Raw genomic sequence first — 21,564 nt, 5'->3', positions numbered from 1 at the left:
TGTTAGGGGGGAATGAGAGGAGTGAGGGGGTAATAAGAGGAGTGAGGGGGGAATGAGAGATGTGAGGGGGAAAATGAGAAGCGTGATGGGAAAATAAGAGAAGTGAGGTGCTATAACTAACCACAGATATTTACTATGCCCAGGCAACGCCGGGCTCTTCAGCTAGTATACTCATATTAAGAAAGGTGCCCGATCCTCTATCAGGGCGGCAGGTCCACTATCAGCTTGGCCTTGATATAGGAGAGAATTTAAGATGTTGGCACAGGCTCAGTGCCTGGTATGAAGGGGGCTGGCTTGCTGACTGGCACGTTCATTTTCAACAGTCAATACCCTTCTCGGTCGTGGCCGATGTATAGACATTATTGTTGAGCATAAAGATTTGCTCAGCTCTGGTCTGGCATCCAGTCTGGTCATCTATGGGAGCCGGACCAGAGCAGAGTTCACGTCTGCAGTCAGAATCCCGGGCTCCTCCTGCGTTTACTAGGCCTGGCAACATAATGATGCCCCGACGCGCGCCATATCGTCACTTGAGGATTTGTGACTAGGCCTTATATGATATTCTGAATTTGCACGGCCTGGTAAGCACAAAAGAAGTGAAGACTGCACTGGTCTGACTGGCATGGAAACCCAAACTGTCATCTGTCGGCGAAGTGTTGGTGGCGCCATACACATTAGGGGCCTTGAAGATTTTCCACTTTCAGGAAATATTAGTCTCCAGGTGCAGTTTGGTATAAAAAAACAAAACACACTACTCACCATTGCCAGGTCCACTGCAGTCTCTGCCGCTGCTCACTGTGTCATCCACTGACTGTGGCATGGATGTCACACCAACAGTGGCAGACAATCAGTGAGCTTAGCGGCGCTGCCAGTATAAACGACCCTGCCTCGAGTGGCTGTCGCACTGTTGACATGATGTCAGCATCTGAGCCAATGCCACATGTCAGTGGCAGCAGAAACTCAGTGCTCGATCAGTGGACCGTGAGTAAAACAACATTTTTTTTATATGAAACTGCACCAGGGGACCAAAATTTCCTGAACATGGACAAAAACATCAACACAGGTCAGAGGTGTAGCTGCCGGAGCCAGAGAACAGTGCTACCTGGAGACTGGGACACCTTTTATAATGCAAATATATTACTTAGCTGTTTGCAAGTGCGTGTGTGTGTGTGTGTGTGTGTGTGTGTGTGTGTGTGTGTGTGTGTGTGTGTGTGTGTGTGTGTGTGTATGTATGTGTGTATATACTGTATATATATATTATTATTTATTTTTTTTTAACAGGGGTTGTCCCAAAACAAAGTGCACTTTTATTATCAGATCTTAGAATAAAGATTTATTTAAAATCGGATGAGTTTAAATAAAATGTTCCTGTGCTGAGATCTTATAACTTTGCCCCTGCTGTGTACTGTGTAATGGCTGTGTCTGACCGTGCAGGAACATGGTCTAATCATACCACAGCTCCTGGGCAGGGAAAGAAGCAAAAGAGAGTATACAGGAAGGACAACACGGGATTCACAGCTGATGCTTTCTGTGAGGTAAAAAAAAGCTTTAAAACAGGAAGGGAAATGTTGATCCCGTGCTGCCCTGTCTGTATACTCTTTTTGCTTCCTCCCCTGCCCAGGAGATGGGGAATGATCAGACCATGTTCCTGTACGGTCAGTCAGACACAGCCATTACACAGTACACAGCAGGGGCACATTTATAAGATTATCTCAGCACAGGAGCATTTTATTTAAAACCATCCAATTGTGGAAATTATTTTTATTCCAAGATCTATTGATTAAAAGGCACTTTGTATGCCGGACAACCAACTTAACTAGACAAGCCCTCTGATACACGGCACAATGAAGAAGTGGCTCCATTTCTGAGGACGAGAAAGAAGTCCATTTTACTAAAGTTGTACACGCTGCAGTCCATTCCTTTGTACAGACTTCGCATGTGCACAGCAGGATGTTACTTCAGAAGAAAGATGGAGAAAACAGGACACTGTGATGATTCGTGAATATTGCCTTTAACTTTCATCAGGCAAACAAAAACATAAAACCGCTATACCAAGGTGTCAAAGCTGTGAATGACTGACACCTACAAGTCACAACCCTCCGCAGTGCAATCAGCCCACGCCATTACATTTCCACATGTCCAGATGTTGGATAGAGAGCGCAGCAATTTCCTGGGCCTTCTGTCTATTCCATCTATCGGTGAAGTGTGCAGCATCACATTAAGTCATTTAACCACCTGTGACTTTACTCATGATGTATTCAAGATGTCATCTCTGCTGACAGGGAAAAGCTCTCGTTCTGAGGCCTCGTAGGCCAGGAGAGATAAAGTATAGGTAAGAATGTAATCCCTGGCATAGGGAGAGCCGGCCTTACAGACATTTTAGCCCGGCTTGTTTATTTTTCTTGTCCTGTAAAGTGGAAAATTGATCTGCAAACGTAGATAAAAAGTAAGTGGAATCCAGAATAATGGCGCACATCCTGAGCAGCTGCATAACGTCAGGCGGCACCTGCACCTTCAGCCAACACTTCTCCTAGGTCTCATTATGGTAATTTATCAGCATTTGACTTCCCTCAACTTTATACTTTTTGTCTAAAGAAAATTCTAATTTCTTTTACCCTCTCATGATTGATCTTTCATTGTCATCACGTAGAATACACCGACCCAACACTAAACACCCTACCGTGATACTTCTCTATTTTGCATGAAATGTATTGAAAGAGCAGGGATCTGCCAAAAAAATCCCCACAAATTGAAAAACCCAAAAGGGAGGTTTTGTTTTGTTTTTTGGTGGGTGGAGAAGATATTTAAATATTTAAAGGGGTTATCCAAGCTTGGGATACAAGTTTGTAGACAATATGTGACTACAAACTTGTGAATCCTATGCAAATCACAGGCTGAGAAGGTTCTCCAGTGCCGGGATAGGGCGGTCACAAAACCTCAAGTATGTGATTTGAATACTTCCGGACACATTCCGACTAGACATGTCTGGCCTTCCTTCATACACTTGCATTGACTGAGGCTGGCTAAGTCTAGTCGGCATGTGACAGCATGTATGAAATTTGCATACTTGTAGTTACGCACCCGGTACCAAGAGTCCTGACACTGCTCACTGTGCACGCTGTGAAGATTCACAAGTCTGCAGTCACATAGACTATGATGACCTCAACTGTTCCATTCATTCGCTATGACATTGACGGAGATAGCGGAGTACAATGCTCAGCTATTTCAGGGAATGAATGGAGTGGTGGTGGGCATTTCCAGCCACTGCGCCCTGTTCAATGAATTGCTGGGGGCACCAGCAACTGGACCTTCAATGTACAGTTAGTGATCACCCATCTTTTGGCCATAACCTTTTGATGCTTGTTATAGGTTCCCACTTCCAATTAAGATATTTCACAATAAATATTGGAAATTCAATCCTTCCAAATAATTTTCTATAACTTCACCATTCTGGGAAATATCAAGTAAGGACTTCATGAATCCGCTTCTGACTTTGGCCCCCAAAAAAACTTGGTGTCACCAAGATCCCCTATATAGAGATATTATATTCTAGGCCAGAACTCTGCACATCAATAGCAATATATATGTCATGCATAGACTGAAAAAAGACCTGGGTGACAACCCCAGTGCCCACGGTGATGATATATGATAGATATAATTGTCACTAAAGCGTGAAGGCAACCAAGGCGGCTGGATGGAAAGCGTAAAATACCTATTATAAGGAGAAATGGTCTTTAGACAAAGTATCTGATCAGATAGAAATATTCCGGCAGCGGCAGCACTTAGGCGCTTGTTCATACACCATTCAATTAACTTGTGAACGTACTTACCATTCTTGCTGACATCTAGTTCCCTGAGATTAATGAGATTTGCTATAGATGCTGGCAATATTGTTAGGTCATTGTCTGGCAAACTCAGCTTGTGCAGAGACTGGCAGTTGAATAGTTGCTATTGAAAAAAAAAATAGAGAGAAAAATGGCAGTCAGCTTCCATTTTCTACTTCACAGCTGATGGTGGGAACACAGAGGACAACACAATATGCAAAGGAACAAAGAGGGGTAGGGTTGCAGGACTTACAATGAAGCCGTTTTGTACCATTAGAAGTGATTGCGCGACTCACAGACCTCAGCTTCTCAAGACGTGATTGTGCCCAATATCATGGAAATTAAAGGATATATATATATATATATATATATATATATATATATATATATATATATATATATATATATATATATATATATATATATATATATATATATATATACACACACACATATATATATATATATATATATATATATATATATATATATATATATATATATATATATATATATATATATATATATATATATATATATATATATATACACATACACACACACACACATATATATATATATATATATATATTTATTTTTTTTTTTAACGTAAAAAAAACATTCTTTTACCTATCTTCAAAAAAAAGGAGAGGAATAAGCACGGACAGTGGCAGAAGGGGGAATTCGGGTGGTGGTAGTTACACAGTTTGCATTACTTCCCTGGAGCTTTTATGAATAATTGTGTTATTCATTTTTATGAAATCAATAATACACATGAAAATAATAAACTTTGCAATACATCTTATCACAGAAATCTGCTTCCTTCTCCTCCAGGACTTATCAATCCGTCTCAAAATTCTCAATTCATTGGTAAAATGTGTCTTTAGCGAACACAGATTTTTCCATTACGGAGAAAAGAGATGACCATTGGTGCTCACTGCTACCCCATCTGAGCAACATGATGTAAAGGCAGAGACCCCAATTCCAGTGATTTGTCACTGACCTTACTGCCTGCTGTAGTTTTGATTGAAAACTGTTGTTTTTTTTTTTACCGGTTTATATTTCCGCATGAATATTGGTATTATTACAAGTTTTGTTAAGTCCTGCATGACTTATTTGATCATAATATATTTGGTCGTATGTTATGGTTTTTTTGTATTTTCAAAATTGATTAATAAAAACAAATTGAACATAACTACTATAAAAAAAACTAAACTTTTTTCTACTGCAGATCTAGCAGTTCTCTGAATGCAGAGCTCTGTATAACCCTGCCCACACCACTGATTGGCCGCTTTCTGTGCACACTGTGCATAGGCAGAAATTAGTAGTGGGGGCAGAGTTGGACTATATGGCAGCAGGTTTACTAGTTCTTTAGTGATAATCTCTTGCTGATAAAACAGTGTTTTTATCAAAATTACAGCAAGCAGCCCTGTAAGTGACACATCGCTGGAATCAGGGTCTCTGACTCTACATTATCCTGCTCTTAGATTTCATTTTAAAGGGTCAGCCACAGTATTTGAGGTTTTACACAGGTCTGCCAAGAAATTTATGATGGATTCAAGACTGGAAAGATGCCCCAATAAGAGGCAGGTCTGTAGGCTACCCATGTGGCATTGTGAAATCTACACCAGCTGTGAGCATAGCTATGAACATGGTCCTGCTCATGTAAATGTGGCCTTCTACATGGAAATGTGCAAGGTGCACGTGATGCGATATCTGAACATCGTACCATGTGATACTTTGTTAATAAAATCAGTCCTGAGCCCTTTTGCAGAACACGGGCCCATCCTCGAAGAATGTGGAATGTGCTGTGCCGCATGTTCACATTGTTTCCATAAATCACATTACTCCCCAAAGCATGAGCCAAGCCGTCATCACCTAACCCTGACACTGATGATCTCATATTACGTTATCTCTATCAACACGGCCAAAATAACTGTGGAAGAACACAGCGTCAAATTCATAAGAAAACACAAACCCTGCACGTGCAAGCGGCCTTTATACCATGTACATAATGTACGGCACTAATAGTGAACGGCAAAACACCAATACGTAGAAGGCAGCTGAAAAACACATATCAGGAGGTTTCTGAAGTGTGGGAATAAACTAGAGACATCACAGCAAACAAGCAAAGAACATATTGTGCAAGCTCCATAACGTCATCCTTGTTGGATTTACTTCTAGGACCCCAGTGCCGTGAGGCACCAGAGCCCACCGCTGCGGCTATTCCAGAGTCAAAGAAAGCTGGACAGTTCCTATGTTCTGATATACTGATGGGAGATATCATTAGGGACGGGTATGCCATGAATTTCTGGACAAACTGAGCTCCACAAAACGATAGGACAAAATGTACAGTGGCTTGTAAAAGTACTCAACCTCCTTGGCATTTTTAGTGTTTTGCTACGTGGAATTTCACTTTTTTAGGGTTTGCATCGGTTCATGGAAAGAACATGCCTACAATTGTGAATACGGTATTTGGTTCTCTGTTTATTGTGAAGCAATCACACCCCCTAAAGTCAGTACCTTTGTAGAGCCTCCTTTTGTGGCAATTATAGCTGCAAGTCACTTTGGACTAGTCTCTATGAGCTTTCCACACCTTGCCACTGGGATTTTTGTCCATTCCTCAAGGAAAAACTGCTCCAGCTTCTTCAAGTTTTATGGTTTCCTCTGGTGAACAGCAATCTTCAAGTCCGACCATAGATTCTAAATTGGATTAAATTATGGGCTTTGACTAGGCCACTCCAAAACATTTACATGTTTCCCCTTAAACCACTTGAGTATTCTTTAGCAGTATGCTTTGGGTTACTGTGTTGTTGGAAAGTGAACCTCTGTCCCAGTCTCAAATCACTGACAAACAGGTTTTGTTCAAGAATATCCCTGTATTTTGCACCATCCATCTTCCCCTTGACTGGGACCATTTTCCCTGTCCCTGCTGTCGGAAAACATCCTCACAGCATGATGCTGCCACCATCATGTTTTACTGTGGGGATGGTGTTCTTGGGGTGATGAGCTGACTGAGTTTGGCGCCAAACATAGCATTTACCTTGGTGGCCTAAAAGTTCAATTTTGGTCTCGTCTGTCCACAGCACGTTCCGCCATACATTTGGGGAGTCTCCAACATGTCTTCTGGCAAACTGAAAACAAGCCTTACAATTTTTATGTTTAAGTAAAGTTTCTTTTCTGCCCAATCTTCCATAAATCCATCTCTATTGAGTGTATTGCTTATCGTGATTGTATGGACATATACTCCAGTCTCTGTTTGGGGATTCTACAGCTCTTTCAGAGTTACTTTTGCTCTCTGTGGTGCCTCTTTGATTAACGCCCTCCTTGCCTGGGCTGAGAGTTTTGGTGGGAGGCCCTCTCTTGGCAGATTTTTTGTGGTACCATGTTCTTTCCATTTGTTGATAATAAATTTAATGGTGGTCAGAGATTGGGTTCTAAAAAAAAAATCCCAATGTACGGTACTTCTCAAGAACTTTGTCCCTGAATGGTTTGGAGATCTCCTTGGTCTTCATGGTGTTGTTTGCTTAGTAGTGCTAATTATGTCAACTCACTAAGGCACAAAATTTACTAGCTCCACTACATTTTGCTCCGGTTATTGGTGCATCAGCCAGAGACAGTATGATAAAAAAAAAAAAAAAAAAAAAAAATGGGTCCATGGTAAAGGTGAGAAGAAAAAAAAAAAAAAAAAAAAAAGATTTGCACTATCCAGGGCAGCCGGACTAGTGCTTCACTTCTGCTTCTGTGGCTAACAAAGTCTCATGACATCATGGGGCCTAGTGTCAACGGCGCAGATGCCGGTGCAAAAAGGTGAAGACTGACCTGGGGACACCCACATGGAGGTCTGGACTTGAAGCTGGACTATATTAACAGAAATCATTTTGTACAAGTCTAGTCCCTAGGCAACAAAAATGTTTGACATTTTTAATAGCTGTTTCTGTAGTTTTAGACCACACATAATACTTCGGTATGTTGCCAATATAATACGGTCACATACAATCCACACAAAAAAAAACACACAACATGTAGAGGTAAAATAATATGCAGTTTCCAAATAATACTCCATTAATAAGGATTTCCCCACTTTTGGCCCTACAAATACGTTGGATCCTACGAGTGGCGCAATTTGAAGCTCAAAGGCCCCAATGCAAAAGCTCCAACGGGTCCTCAATGATTGCAAGTCTGTCATAGAATTAGTCTTTTCCTATAGGCCAAAGGGACTTTTTGATCCCCTTAGGCTCCAGGGCCCGGGTGCAATTACAATCACTGCACCTATTGTAGTCCTCGGATCCCAACCTCCTTCGCGCCCCAACTCTACCCTCCTCCAGTGTCCCTGACTGCTGAAGCCCCTGTATGGTGTGTGCATGTACAGCATGTGACCGATTGCAGGTTGGGTGACTGATGGATGGGACATCATCCATCACCAAAACCAGATGCACTGGCCAGTTGGAGTATTCAATGGATAATTATTTTTAATTCTACTCGTTAATTCCAATCCTGCAAAACTCTGGAAAATCGCTTTTAAGCCTTCGCATAAAAGTACCAGTAAATTTCCCAAAAACACAATGGTAACCACCTATTTATACCAGGTTAGATTTCTCCTAGGGTTACAATCCCCTGGGGGTTCCTGATTAATCAGCACCTTGGGTTTTTCTCTAAAACCTGCCCTGGTCACAGGACATAGATCATGTCATGTGTCACTTGTCTATAGTCAGTACAGGGCCACACAAGTCTCCTCCCGTGAGCAGACCTCAGCATTCATGTTCAACACCTATAACCCGCAGTGACACTATGTGACACGCTTATTGCCAAAGTCAGCTCATAAATACTACATGACTTTATATCTTACTATTCTTTGTGACATTTATGAGTCTTCCGGCCTTCAATTTAAAAGGGTTTGTCCACAGAATAGGTGATAAGTTACTGATTAATGGGGATCTCATCATCAGAACAGGGAAGTTTTATCACCGGTGGGAAACTTATATTACCATTACAAAATGGTGCAGCAGGTCGGGTGGGCCGGCTGACCCTCCATTCATTCACTATAGGGCTGTGGAACAACAAGGGAAGAAAAAGGCAGCTCCATGGGAATGAATGGCGCAGCGGCTGAGCACTGTCGCTCCATTCTAAGCGGGGTCCATTCCTAGACGTTGGACCCCCACCAATCACTAAGTCCTGGGTAGATCTACAAGTCAGGTTTCAGAATGAGTCAATTAACTCTTTGTCTGCCTCACACACACACACATTATAAGGGTCAACATTATGGAATAGAAAAAGAAATCTACCGTACATACTCGAGTATAAGCCGAGATTTTCAGCCCAAATTTTTGGGCTGAAAGTGCCCCTCTCGGCTTATACTCGAGTCACGGTCTGTGGCAGGGTCGGCGGGTGCGGGGAAGAGGGCGCTGAGGCAGGCATACTTACCTAGTCCCGGCGATCCTGACGCTCCCCCTGCCCGTCATACGGTCTCCGGGTGCCGCAGCTCTTCCCCTGTTCAGCGGTCACGTGGGACCGCTCATTAAACTTATGAATATGGACTCCACTCCCATAGGTGTGGAGCCGCATATTCATTTCTCTAATCAGCGGTGCCGGTGACCGCTGATAGAGGAAGAGGCTGCGGCACCCGGAGACCAGCTGTCCGGGGGAAGGAGCGGGACGCCGGGAGCAGGTAAGTATCGCATATTTACCTGTCCACGTTCCACACGCCGGAGCCGCTCTGTCTTCCCGGCGTCTCTCCGCTCTGACTGTTCAGGTCAGAGGGCGCGATGACGCATATAGTGTGCGCGGTGCCCTCTGCCTGATCAGTCAGTGCGGAGAGACGCCGGGACCGGACGCTGGGGAGCTGCAAGCAAGAAAGGTGAGTATGTGTTTTTTTTTTTTTATTGCAGCAGCAGCACCAGCATTATATATGGCACAGATTTATGTGGAGCATCTATGGGGCCATAATGAACGGTGCAGAGCATATAGGGCACAGCTATATAAGGAGCATCTATGGGGCCAAACTGAACGGTGCAGAGCATATAGGGCACAGATTTATAATGAGCATCTATGGGGCCAAACTGAACGGTGCAGAGCATATAGGGCACAGCTATATAAGGAGCATCTATGGGGCCAAACTGAATGGTGCAGAGCATATAGGGCACAGCTTTATATGGAGCATCTATAGGGCCATAATGAACGGTGCAGAGCATATATGGCACAGCTTTATATGGAGCATCTATAGGGCCAAACTGAACGGTGCAGAGCATATAGGGAACAGCTTTATAAGGAGCATCTATGGGGCCATAATGACCGGTGCAGAGCATATATGGCACAGCTTTATATGGAGCATCTATAGGGCCAAAATGAACGGTGCAGAGCATTGTATATGTGGCACAGCTTTATATGGAGCATCTATGGGGCCATAATGAACGGTGCAGAGCATTCTATATGGCACAGCTTTATATGGAGCATCTATGGGGCCAAACTGAACGGTGCAGAGCATATATGGCACAGCTTTATAAGGAGCATCTATGGCGCCATAATGAACGGTGCAGAGCATTATATATGTGGCACAGCTTTATATGGAGCATCTATGGCGCCATAATGAACGGTGCAGAGCATTATATATGTGGCACAGCTTTATATGGAGCATCTATGGGGCCATAATGAACGGTGCAGAGCATTATATATGTGGCACAGCTTTATATGGAGCATCTATGGGGCCATAATGAATGGTGCAGAACATTCTATATGGCACAGCTATATATGGATAATATATGGGGCAATGATCAATGGTATGGAGCATCTATTTTTATTTTTGAAATTCACCGGTAGCTGCTGCATTTTCCACCCTAGGCTTATACTCGAGTCAATAAGTTTTCCCATTTTTTGGGCAAAATTAGGGGGGTCGGCTTATACTCGGGTCGGCTTATACTCGAGTATATACAGTAATAGCAATGACTAAAGGCCGATCCGTCAGCTGAATGAACGTTTAAGTTAAAGTTCCTTCCCGATCATTGCCCAGTATAAACAACCAAGAAATCAGCCAAAAATCGAGAAAACGTTTGTAAGTCAGCTGGTCGCATCTTTTATAATGGAGGTAAAATGTTCCAGAATCTCAATTTGCAGACACTGTTTCACAGTGTTTCCTCATTCTGACAAGCCAGGCCTGGCTTGTCACTCTCCATAAGGAGAAACCTTGCCTCTTAGATCCCAGTCTTGCGCCTCTCACCTAGCCAAATCCGATCTCATACTTTGCGCTGACGAGGGGAAACACCCTGAAACACTGTCTGCAAATAGACAGTCTGGTTTGGCTTTTATCTAAAGTCATATGGGGAAGCTTGCAAGAGAGTCGATATTGACTGTTAGGATTGCTACTTCCACCACAATAGAGTTCTAGTCCTCTTAATCATTAAAGAGGAAATTTGCAAATTTAATTTCCCAGAGGATCATGCACAGCATCCGAGTCTCCTCACACTGACATACCAGGCCTGGCTTGTCTCTCTCCACAATGAGAAACCTTACCCCTTAGATCCCCATCCAGTGAATGTATATTAAAAAAGAAGATGAAATGCACCAAGTTGGACTCTGTGAATCTTGTGTTAGGGCCGTACACGGCAATACAGAACTTTTCAGACATTAAAGAGACAGTTTATCACCATGAAAGAGCAATATGCATTTAGACATTCTACTGTACCGAAAATTGAAGAAAACGACTGCCTCCATTCATGAGGAGACGCTGGGTGGAAGAATGTGAAGAATGAATCTTTCTATAAATGTCAGATTTATGTATGGTTGACACAATTTACATTTGTTCTATGACACATCACCCATTAACGTGATGGTCACAGGACAGCATAAGTGAGTCAGAGGGACTTGTACCGGAAGGACAGAGACTTAAATCTGCAAAAATGTACTAATGACTGACAAGCATCATGTGGAAGCAGAAAACAAAGCCATGACCTAATGACAAGCTCAACTTCTACATACGCAGCACATAGGGAAGTGACAACACCGGGAAAAGAAAAGAGCGTGGGATAGTAAAGCGTCACATCTTATTGATTCTTCTCATTTCTGAAGGCTCGTCTCATGGCTACACGTTGACTTTTAACACTTTCTGTGGACTGGTTGCAAAATCTGGCGCCAACTCATTTTTTAAATTAAAATAGTGCTGGTCTTGTTAAACTTATCAGCAAAACTTCTGCCATTAGTAGAAGTCATTGATTTAGTCCTTATTTGAGGTGATTGGCCATGGAAGTTTTCAATGGTGAATAATCGCAAGTTTGCAATGAATGTTGCTTCACCTCGTAGCCAATCTTCAAAAACAACCAAAAGCCCTCAGGAAATATCCACCAGTGAACTAAGGCAATGTAGTTGAGGAGTAGCAAACCCTTTTTCCTAGCAGAGTGGTCCTTCAAACACGACAATTTAGGTTTACTCCCACAATATTGTAGTATGTCAATTGACTGCAAGGCTAAGAGTTTTGCTGAAAAAAGATGATACATGCATGTATAACAGAGGATATGACGCAAGGTGGACTACGCTGGTCTTCTGTCCTATACGAGATCATTGGAAGGAGTCGGTCATTCTCTATTAATATGCATTAGGGTCCAAAATTAGACGTTATGTGCTTTACTAAATGATCTTCTTTATCTATATGGCAATTTGAATATGAGCACAAATAAGACAATGTGGATAGATCATAACTCCATACTTGGGTCACTAGATTTCCACGAGAGACTAAATTTCACATGGCCATGGTAATCAGCCTCACCGGTCCATCCCGACAGCCATCTCCATTGCAATCAATCATCTAATGAAGTGCAGGAAACTCAATCAAGTGAATACAAAAGGCGTCGTGTACAAAGTAGAACCATAAATGCCCAAATTGCAGGACATTTATAAATGAGAACTTATGAATACTTATTTTTAGGCCATGACATGAAAGTATACTGAAAAAATGGATTTTGACAATACAGAAAAAAAGTATTAGGTGCCTCTCCGCACAGTGAAACAAACAGCAAGCGGATGACACGCTGAGAAGGTACAGCAGACAATAGACATAAAAGTGTAAGCTAGAACTGATAAAATGTAATGCTCAGAAATCTAGGTCATAAATAAAGCTAGGGAATAGAAATATCTCATGCCCGATTCAGCATTCTAGATTTACTGCACCAATATAGAAACTGAAGAGTTTCTGCTGAAATCTGCAAGAATCATCAGCAAATCATTCATTCAGAAGGTTCCAAAAATAAGCCGTCATACACTTTACAGAAATGGCGGCCGAAACCACCGATGTAATGCGAGCGGCTCACAGTCTAATGTGTATGGTGGCCTTCTGACTCTTCCCCGACAGGTGACATCAGGGGAGAGAAGGCTTCGGCACATCACGTTTTCGATAGCTGATCCTTGTAGTGAATCTGGCAGCAGCTCTCTCATAGAGAACACTGGTGCACGCTCAGCTGAGCCGAGCGTTCCTATATATGGAGGAGCCAGAGATCTAATGTGTATAGCGAGCGGGTGGGGGTTATCTACACTCAACAGATAGAGATTATATTATAGAAAATATTTGCCAGAACTGAACTGTAAAATCTCGCTCTGGTTGTCCGTCAGTCTTCGTTTATTTGTCCTCCACTGATAACTTCATATCATTGTCTTCAGTGGTCTTGTGCAGAGCAAGCAGGTATTACCACTGAGGACAGTGATTAGCTGCAGCAGTCACATAGACGTGCAGTCACCTAGACCATCGAGGACCACTTAAGTGTCGGTGCTGAACTCACCACACCAGCTATGAGAAAAGGGAACTTACAGCTGATTGATGCTGCCCAAACCATGGACAGCAAGAGGTATTGCACTCAAGTATGTTTCACTCAAACGCTATGACATTTCAAACATGCTTTGACATGATGGTTGGAAATGATAGGATGAGGATGACTAGTCCATGAGGCAGGTCTCTAGTGGCTTCTCTCTACTCCCTCTCTGTGTGTATAGGGATACCTGTAAGTCTAGGAGAGCGAGGCACGGAGAAGCCGCAGGAGACTTTCTGCAGACCAATCATCCAAGACTCATCATCCCCAGCTGTATTCTCAGAGTATGTCATCCCTGATAGGCTGCAGCGTTATAGAGTGAAACATATATGGCTGCAATAATGGAGCTGGTTTCTGATTTATGTTGCCTGTTTTGCATGAATCAGCTGACAGGTCCCATTAAACCAGACATGATCAAATGGGGAACAGATTCTACCTAGTAGAGTGCCAGGCTACCATGTGCCCCCTACCCTACCTTTCCCCCATTGCTGGCTGAGCCTAGAGAGCCTTTTCACCATTATTGCAAATTCTTCACCAGGACAAGAGATCTAGAGACAAAGGAATCCCAGTCTGACTTGCACAATATCGCTTGGATTATTACATTATTTATCTAGAATGTAAGTTATTACGGTATATATATATATATATATATATATATATATATATATATATATATATATATATATATATACATACACATACATATATTCACACATACATACACATGTGGTCAAAATTGTTGGTACCCCTCGTTTAACAAAATATTAAGCTAAGGGTACCATCATTTCTGTCCAGGCCTATTTCATGAGTTGTTTTGGGGGTTGTTTTTTTTATTATTCTGTGGAAGCATGGTTGAAAAGCAATGTCTGACTTTCATTTGTTCATTTTCATCAATTTTTTATTTATTATTACTTTTGTCAGATTCAAGTTATTTCTGTGACCATTTTGGGTTTTTCTGTCATTAAATGAGGGGTACCAACAATTTTGACCACGTGTGTACATTCATATATACAGTACATATATAGATACACATATACTATATATACACATGTATAAATCCTGCTGACAGATTTCCTTTACCTCCACACAATATCATGCGCGCTAGTTATGGAGTAATTCTCAATATTGCCTTCGTGACATTAAAAACACAAACTTCATTTGACAAATGTGGAAACTTAGGTTGTCCATGTGTGTTTTCTGCCATTTGTATACTATAATGAGGATCAAGTGAGCAATATCATCAGTTTCTGACAGTCGGAGTGGTAGAGAAGTGTAGGAACATCTGCTGGAGAACAGATGTAACAAGGTGCCAACTAAATGAAGACTTTGGAAGTGTAAGGAACTCCCCCCGGCTGGAGCTTGCGCTCATGAGATGGGAGTCAGAGTTAAGTGAATGGTTGGCGCGGGATTCTGCCAGGAACGCTAGAGCAGCGACGTGAGCTAATGCCCATAAAACACAGCTGGAAGAGACCCAGGAGAGAGGGCTGCTTGTCATCAGCGTCATGGAAAATATGAAGCCTTTTACAGAAAAGTGGTACCTTGGGAAGCTCTTCAATCTGGTTGGCATCCAAATAAAGTTCCTCCAAGGTTTTCTCGAATGTGAAAATCTCTTTCGGCACCTGTTCCAGGCTGCAGTGAGAGTAGTCAAGTGAGGTCACAGTTTCTTCTTCTCCCCGCAAACACCGGCACGGCACCAACCGCACAAACAGGTTCCTCTTCGCAGTCATTTTCAGGCACTGAGAAAACAAAATAAAAAAAACAGATATAACTATATATCAGGTATAAATCTACATTCCCGGCAGGTCTCCGGCACGGCACGTTGTGTCACTCCACTCTGAAGCACTCAGACGTCCCAGTGCTTCGCTCTCCTGCCTACAGATTCGTAATGCACATTGTAAAAAAAGAAAAATATACAAAACGCTCCACCATGAAAATCCAGCTAGACGGGTTTGGATGTGGGAAACTATGGAGGATCTCATCCTACAGTAACAACAATAAGGACCCGTCAGATCACTTTAACCTCTTGAATGCCGGACGAATAACGAGTATTCATGGCATTTTAAGTACAAAAAACTGGCTTACCAGAAATAAACTATTATTCACCATTTCTAAGGTCTAGCGGTCTAGCCGATCAGACAGGAGAAAAGCAGCCGGAAGAGGTCAGGATTGACAATTATATTATAATGATGAGAAGTCGGGTCAAGTCAGGTACAATAATCAGTAATTACCGCTGATTCTGTGAAGCGAATGTCTCAAGGGGAAACTTTGTGTTGAACACAACGAACAAGTCAATAATAAACCGAGCCTCCAGCAAAGGACGGATCTGTATACACAACACACACCGACAGTCTGGAAAGTTACACAAGTCTTCTCGAGTCATCAGTCAAGGGAAATATTGCTACTTACAATTAAGGAATTGAGTCTTTTCTCCGTTTCTGATCTATAGAGACACCAGCATTGTGCTTAGGTCACCGCCTAACAGAACAGGTTCACAATTCCGGCATCCAGGAGAGCGGCATATTTAGCCCTTCTCCAGCTCTAAGTTTTATCTAATTGTTTGTTCATATTTATTTCTGCTATTAAAAATGGCGTGAAACAAAATAAATGAATGACTGTCAAGTAATAACAGTGGAATTTCCAATGCACGACACCATCACATATATACTGTAACTACAAGGCCTAAAATGACAGTGATGCACATGTATCCGGCTCAACGGATCCCCAGACGTGATGGGCAAAAATGAAAAATAAACAGAAAAAAACATGAAACAACTCTGCTAGGAAATGTTTATACCATATATTGCAGCCGGTCAGATATTTTGCCCATTTCGGGGTCGTCTGCACGAGCGTATTTGCAATCCGAATGCGATCTGAGAAAACATCAGATCACACTCAGGCCAATGTTGGTCTATGGGGCCGTGCAAATATCCGATTTTTCCTCAGGCAGACAGTCTGATGAAAATGTCGTTAAATGCCAGAGTATGACCCAATATTTGGATCGCACACGGCCATGCAAGTCAACGAGTGCATGGAAACCATTGGACTGCACTTGGGTGACATCTGAGAACAGTCTAATTTTCACAGATTAACAAGATGGAGAAGACAAATTATTTTCCCCATCTTTTCTCATCTGAGACACCCTGAGCTGACCCCCGAGCACACCCCCAAGCACACCCTTGAGCAGCATTATTGGCCCGATTCTCTCAGATGAGAGCATACATGGTGGTCTTCACCTAGGCTTAGACTTGTTCCCCTTTTGCCAATGCTGCGAATCCTGCAGAGGAGGATTTCTAATTAGCTTCATACAGCCCATAATGAAGAAGGCGACCTACGCAGGGTCACTAAATCTTCATTAGCACAGTTGCATCCACAGGGGCCATTAATATGGTATAAGTGGCATCGCTCCAGGCTGTCCCTACATTTGACACATAACCCTGTTTGCCCGCACTTTTCTCTTTGCTGGATATATATTTCTATACTGTTCCAGAAAGTGTCTGTCTGGCATCTACCGTAATTGTATATCGGCATGTTATATCACAAAGGACTGTTGTTTTTTTTTCCATGAGTATGCCACTGTACAATAAAAAGATGGAACCCCGGCCCCAGTCCTGCTTCATACACAGCTGATGTTTTTCCACAATGGCAAGCAGGCAATTCTCTTGGGCTGTTTGGCCCACGGAAACATCGTAAAAGAATACCCCTTTTTTAAAAAAAAAAAAAAAAAAAAAAGCTTAAAGATCGACTAAAAACTTATATATTTTTTTTTATAATTTTGTCCAACATGTAAAGATAGGAAATTGTATAAATCATTTTATTGGGAGATTAGTCATCATTTTTGTAAAAAAAAAAAAATTTAGTCTAAGTGGCATGAAGGCTTGCCTTTAGATGTGCTGATATCAAAACGTTGTACTCATTTGGAATACAGAAAATGGCGGTGAAAGGATCAGCTTCACACTTGTGACTGGTCTGATAAGGGAATAGTCACACGGCCGTATAACGCTGATGGGGATCGAATCGCAATGCTCGGACTGGCTGGCGGCTCTCCAGACCCGAGCGGCTTCATGTACTTCTATGCCTGCGGTCACACTCGGGTTTAGAGAGCAGCCAGCCATTGTAAGCCTTACGTTCTGATCTACATCCGTTTTCTGTGGCCGTCTGACTCTTACATAAGCACAATATTCAGAGGACAGGTGCTGACTCATTACTGCCATCATTTGTACTCCACATGAGGACGTTCTGCTGAATGCAGACACATAAAACTGGGGAAAATCGGGGGTTTGGAATCACTCGCATGCAATTTATTTTTTATTTTTTTTACCGGAATGGAGGACAGATCCCCTAATAAAAAACTTGCAAAATTTCATAACTTCTCTTGTTGGACAAAATTATTTAGTAGTCACTCTTGAAATGAGCCTTCGTTAAAGCGAGCAGCTCGCAGCCCTCACACCCCGCTGTCAATCGTATCAATGCCGCGCTCGGAGGACAGAATCTGCAGCTAATAAAGATCACGATGCTCTATGAGGCCGCCAGATAAAGCGTACAAGGATTTATTGTACAGCAGAAGACCATGTAAAATGACTCCCAAAGTGTCCTGCGTTAGATCAGAAACATTATCACAATAAATTAGTAGTCATGGAGATGGAAATGTAAAAACAGAGCGGCGCGGCTAGGACAGAAACCGGAGCCCGGTAGACATTATACCTCCCTTCCCCCAAAGTCACGGCTGGAAATGGCGAGTTCTGATGTCAGCAGAGAAAACTATGCATCGTGCCATGAATGTGCTGCAACATCTGCTGGTATTACTGACGGGGATACGGAATAGGATTATTATTATTTATGGCAGGCGTCATCAAAACTCATAGAACGCGCTATAGGTTTTTTTCGTACGGTCTTCCAATATTATATCCTCAGCGGTCTACGATCCCCGTCTTTTGCACAGGGAAGAGATTCTAAGTGACTTTTAATCGTCAGTCTCCACGTCGGATAAGGGGTCTCAGACGCACGGGCCGCAAAGAGCAAAGAAATGTCTTACAGTCCGCAGGCAAGGATAGGTTATAATGAGGGTATACTGGGCAAGGAACCGGGGCCTAAGGCTGGGGGGGCCCATTGTCAAATTGCCCTTATTATAGTCTTTTTTGCCACCACTGGTAGAGTGTATCGCCTGCAGGAAGCCATTCTCAGCCTCCTGCCTGGCACGCGCTCCGTGACTGCGCCGGCTGCGTCATGTAGCAGGTACCGGGCCAGAAGAGGAAGAAAGCGCCACTGCAGGGGATCATCTAGAGAGGTAAGTGGGAAACAGAATGATGGGGGAGAGTGTCTCAAAATTGCAATTAATTGGAGGAGGGGAGAGCGGATAAGACACAGAACAGGGACTTGTACTGGATTGGGGCACAGTGGCTAAGGTACATTTTATTGGCTGAGGAAAAGTGGCTAATTATAGTTAACAGTGCCTGCTTATCAATTTATATTTGAAGTGGTGGGTTACACTGAGGCGAATTAGATTAAAGACGTACTCCTCCTCCTCCCATCAAAGTTTTAATCCTCTTAATATATTGCAATCACCATATTACAAAGCACTGTGTACTTACAATTGCTCATTTTGCCTTTCTACCCAGCTAATTCCCATTCTCTTTCTCATTAGAACTATGACATCTTGTGATTAAAAACACTAGCTGAACCCTTCTAAGCTCTATGTAGGAAAAGGAGGTCAATTTTCCTTACATAAGTCATCATTACAACTACCAATTCTACATCACTGCGGGATGACTCAAGCAGGGAATATTGACCTCCTGTTTCGGATTCAGCTGGTAGATTTGTAATCACGTGATGTCATAGACCTAATGGAAAGCAGAAGAATTAATTGAGTAGAAAGGGAAAATGAACAACCAAGTACACAGTGCCGTATAAGATGACTGCAGTATATGAAGATGATAAAAACTTTGATAGGAGAAGGGCTTCTTTTAGGTGTGAAACACATCTGTACATGGCAGCCCAGTGTCAGGAGGACTTGGTCTCTGTTACGACCAAAGTCGATGTATAGCCCTAGAATAAATTTAATAATGAGGCACATGCCCTATTGGGATGTTTCTAAGTGGACCACCTTTCAGTTTGGGAGCCCTGCTGCGGATCTACAAAACAAATCTCCGCCAGGTGGAAGAAAGCTGGCGTCCTAGTGCACCCTAGTGTATAAATCAGTGTCCAATAACAATGGTTACCAGCAATAGTAGGCACTGGAGCCAGTTATCTTCCTGGCGGAGAGCCAATTGGCATTTCAGTATATTCTATATTCTTTCCCTGGGGGCATTACCTGGTATTCAAGCCTCTCTATGGCAAGTAAATGGTAACCTCTCCACCCAAACGACTATAGATTGACATTTTTTGTTGGTTTTTTTGGCCGTTTTTGATGAACTGGATCATTTGGCTCATATCACCAATAAGAGCTGGATCATTACCAGTAAGGCTCCACATTACATGGTACTCTGTGTGCACATAAATATAATGCATAGGGTAAAAGCACACAGTCTTGCTGTGGTCGACAGTCACATTTTAGCAGCTAGTTGGATAAGCAGAATTTTGGCACCAAAGCACAGGTGCGACCACTACCTCAGGACCAATAGCTTTTCCTAGGCTGGTGCGGGGCAGGTTGTACCCCTGCTGGCCCCAAGTATCAGACTGCTCTAGGCTATAGATTCTCATAGCTCCGAACTGATGGGAGATTGTGACCCATAAAGTCAGTAAACATTGGGCTTTCAACTAATTAGGTACCGGAAAGTAAGGGTTGTCCTCTGGAACTATATGTTCGGTATGTTATATTATTCTTCCACAATCAGTGACTCTTTTTTCATAGGTTCCTTGTGGTATTGAAGCTTCACTCCATTATCTTGGCTGAGCTGTAATACCACACACTGCCTACGTACAAGTGCGGCGCTATTTTGGAACCAAGCAGCCCATTTATTAGTCATCTCATACATCCCATTTGATGAATAATCTTGTCTCACGGACAGGACCTGAAGCTGAAATAATGTAAAGAATTTATGAATGCCAAAAGCAAATATTTACCCAGACTCATTAATAGGCATTGTTACGCTGAGTCTGAGAAAACGGCTTCTCCGCCCTGCGAAGCAAACAACTACTATGTGCAGCAAATCAACCATTTGCCGCAAACAGCCTTTGGTTGCAGACCCATAACCAGCTCTTAGTTCTGCACCAATGCTCAGTAGGCCAAAATATTAAGAAGAAGAAAAAAAAAAACATTACATTTGCTTCATCCTTGAAGCAAACTCCATGATTAAGACATGCCTGGGTTGAAACATGTTGGGCTCCGACTTTTTTTAATCATGAGTGTATCCAAACTGCCTGACCTTTTTTGTTACCGTTTTTTAATATGAAGAAATAAAGAGATATTTTAAGAAATCTTGGACTTCCTGGGATCATTCGTCCAAAGAGGTGCTGGATGTTAACCAATTGAGACATGATGTATACTGGCCCAACATAAGTGGGACCCACTCTATATAACCATTAAACCTAAAATTAAGGGGTCATCTCCCTCTTATAGAAGACCTATTAGTGCACCCAAAGTTTTACTCTTACTAAATACTTTTTTCCGTTAAATAACTTTTTTTTACAGAGTTTCTGATTGGTCTTCGGATCTTAAGTCATGTGACAAGGCTCGATAAGGGTCGAAAGTGACTTTTAGGATTGCTTCTTCCAATAGGTGGCATAGAGTACACGTCCTCTTCCTTTATGATGGGGCTAGTGGCAAATTAGCATTTTTAGGCATCTTCTCTATTTACCTGGAAATGTATGAGTAGCTTGATAAATGGATATTACCAAGTCCTTTATGCTAGGCATCATTCAGATGTCTGCTATTTTGCATAGGAGAAAAAAAAGACCATTTTTCATCAGCATGCTAGATATAAATTTCACAGATTTTTGGTCCATGTGGCTATTTTTAC

General features: G+C 42.4%; 1 protein-coding gene across 9 annotated transcripts in view; it reads right to left on the bottom strand.

Annotated features, from left to right (window-relative positions):
• Positions 1 to 21,564, bottom strand: part of ERBIN (erbb2 interacting protein) — a 222,141-nt gene that overhangs the window by 77,379 nt on the left and 123,198 nt on the right. For 8 of the 9 annotated variants that reach the window (XM_077286396.1, XM_077286353.1, XM_077286379.1 and 5 more), the window contains 2 exons: positions 15,148 to 15,345; positions 3,828 to 3,945 (listed from right to left, as the gene is read on the bottom strand). In XM_077286396.1, the coding sequence (XP_077142511.1) occupies positions 3,828 to 3,945; positions 15,148 to 15,336 (307 nt within the window). In that variant the 5' untranslated portion in view covers positions 15,337 to 15,345. Of the gene's footprint in view, positions 1 to 756; positions 860 to 3,827; positions 3,946 to 15,147; positions 15,346 to 21,564 lie in introns of those variants that run through there. The other variant, XM_077286415.1, reaches the window with a different exon arrangement.

Source organism: Ranitomeya variabilis, chromosome 1 (assembly GCF_051348905.1).
Source record: "Ranitomeya variabilis isolate aRanVar5 chromosome 1, aRanVar5.hap1, whole genome shotgun sequence".
Classification (NCBI taxonomy): Eukaryota; Metazoa; Chordata; class Amphibia; order Anura; family Dendrobatidae; genus Ranitomeya; species Ranitomeya variabilis.
Note: the sequence above shows the minus strand (reverse complement) of the source record. Positions and strands in the feature narration are given on the sequence as shown.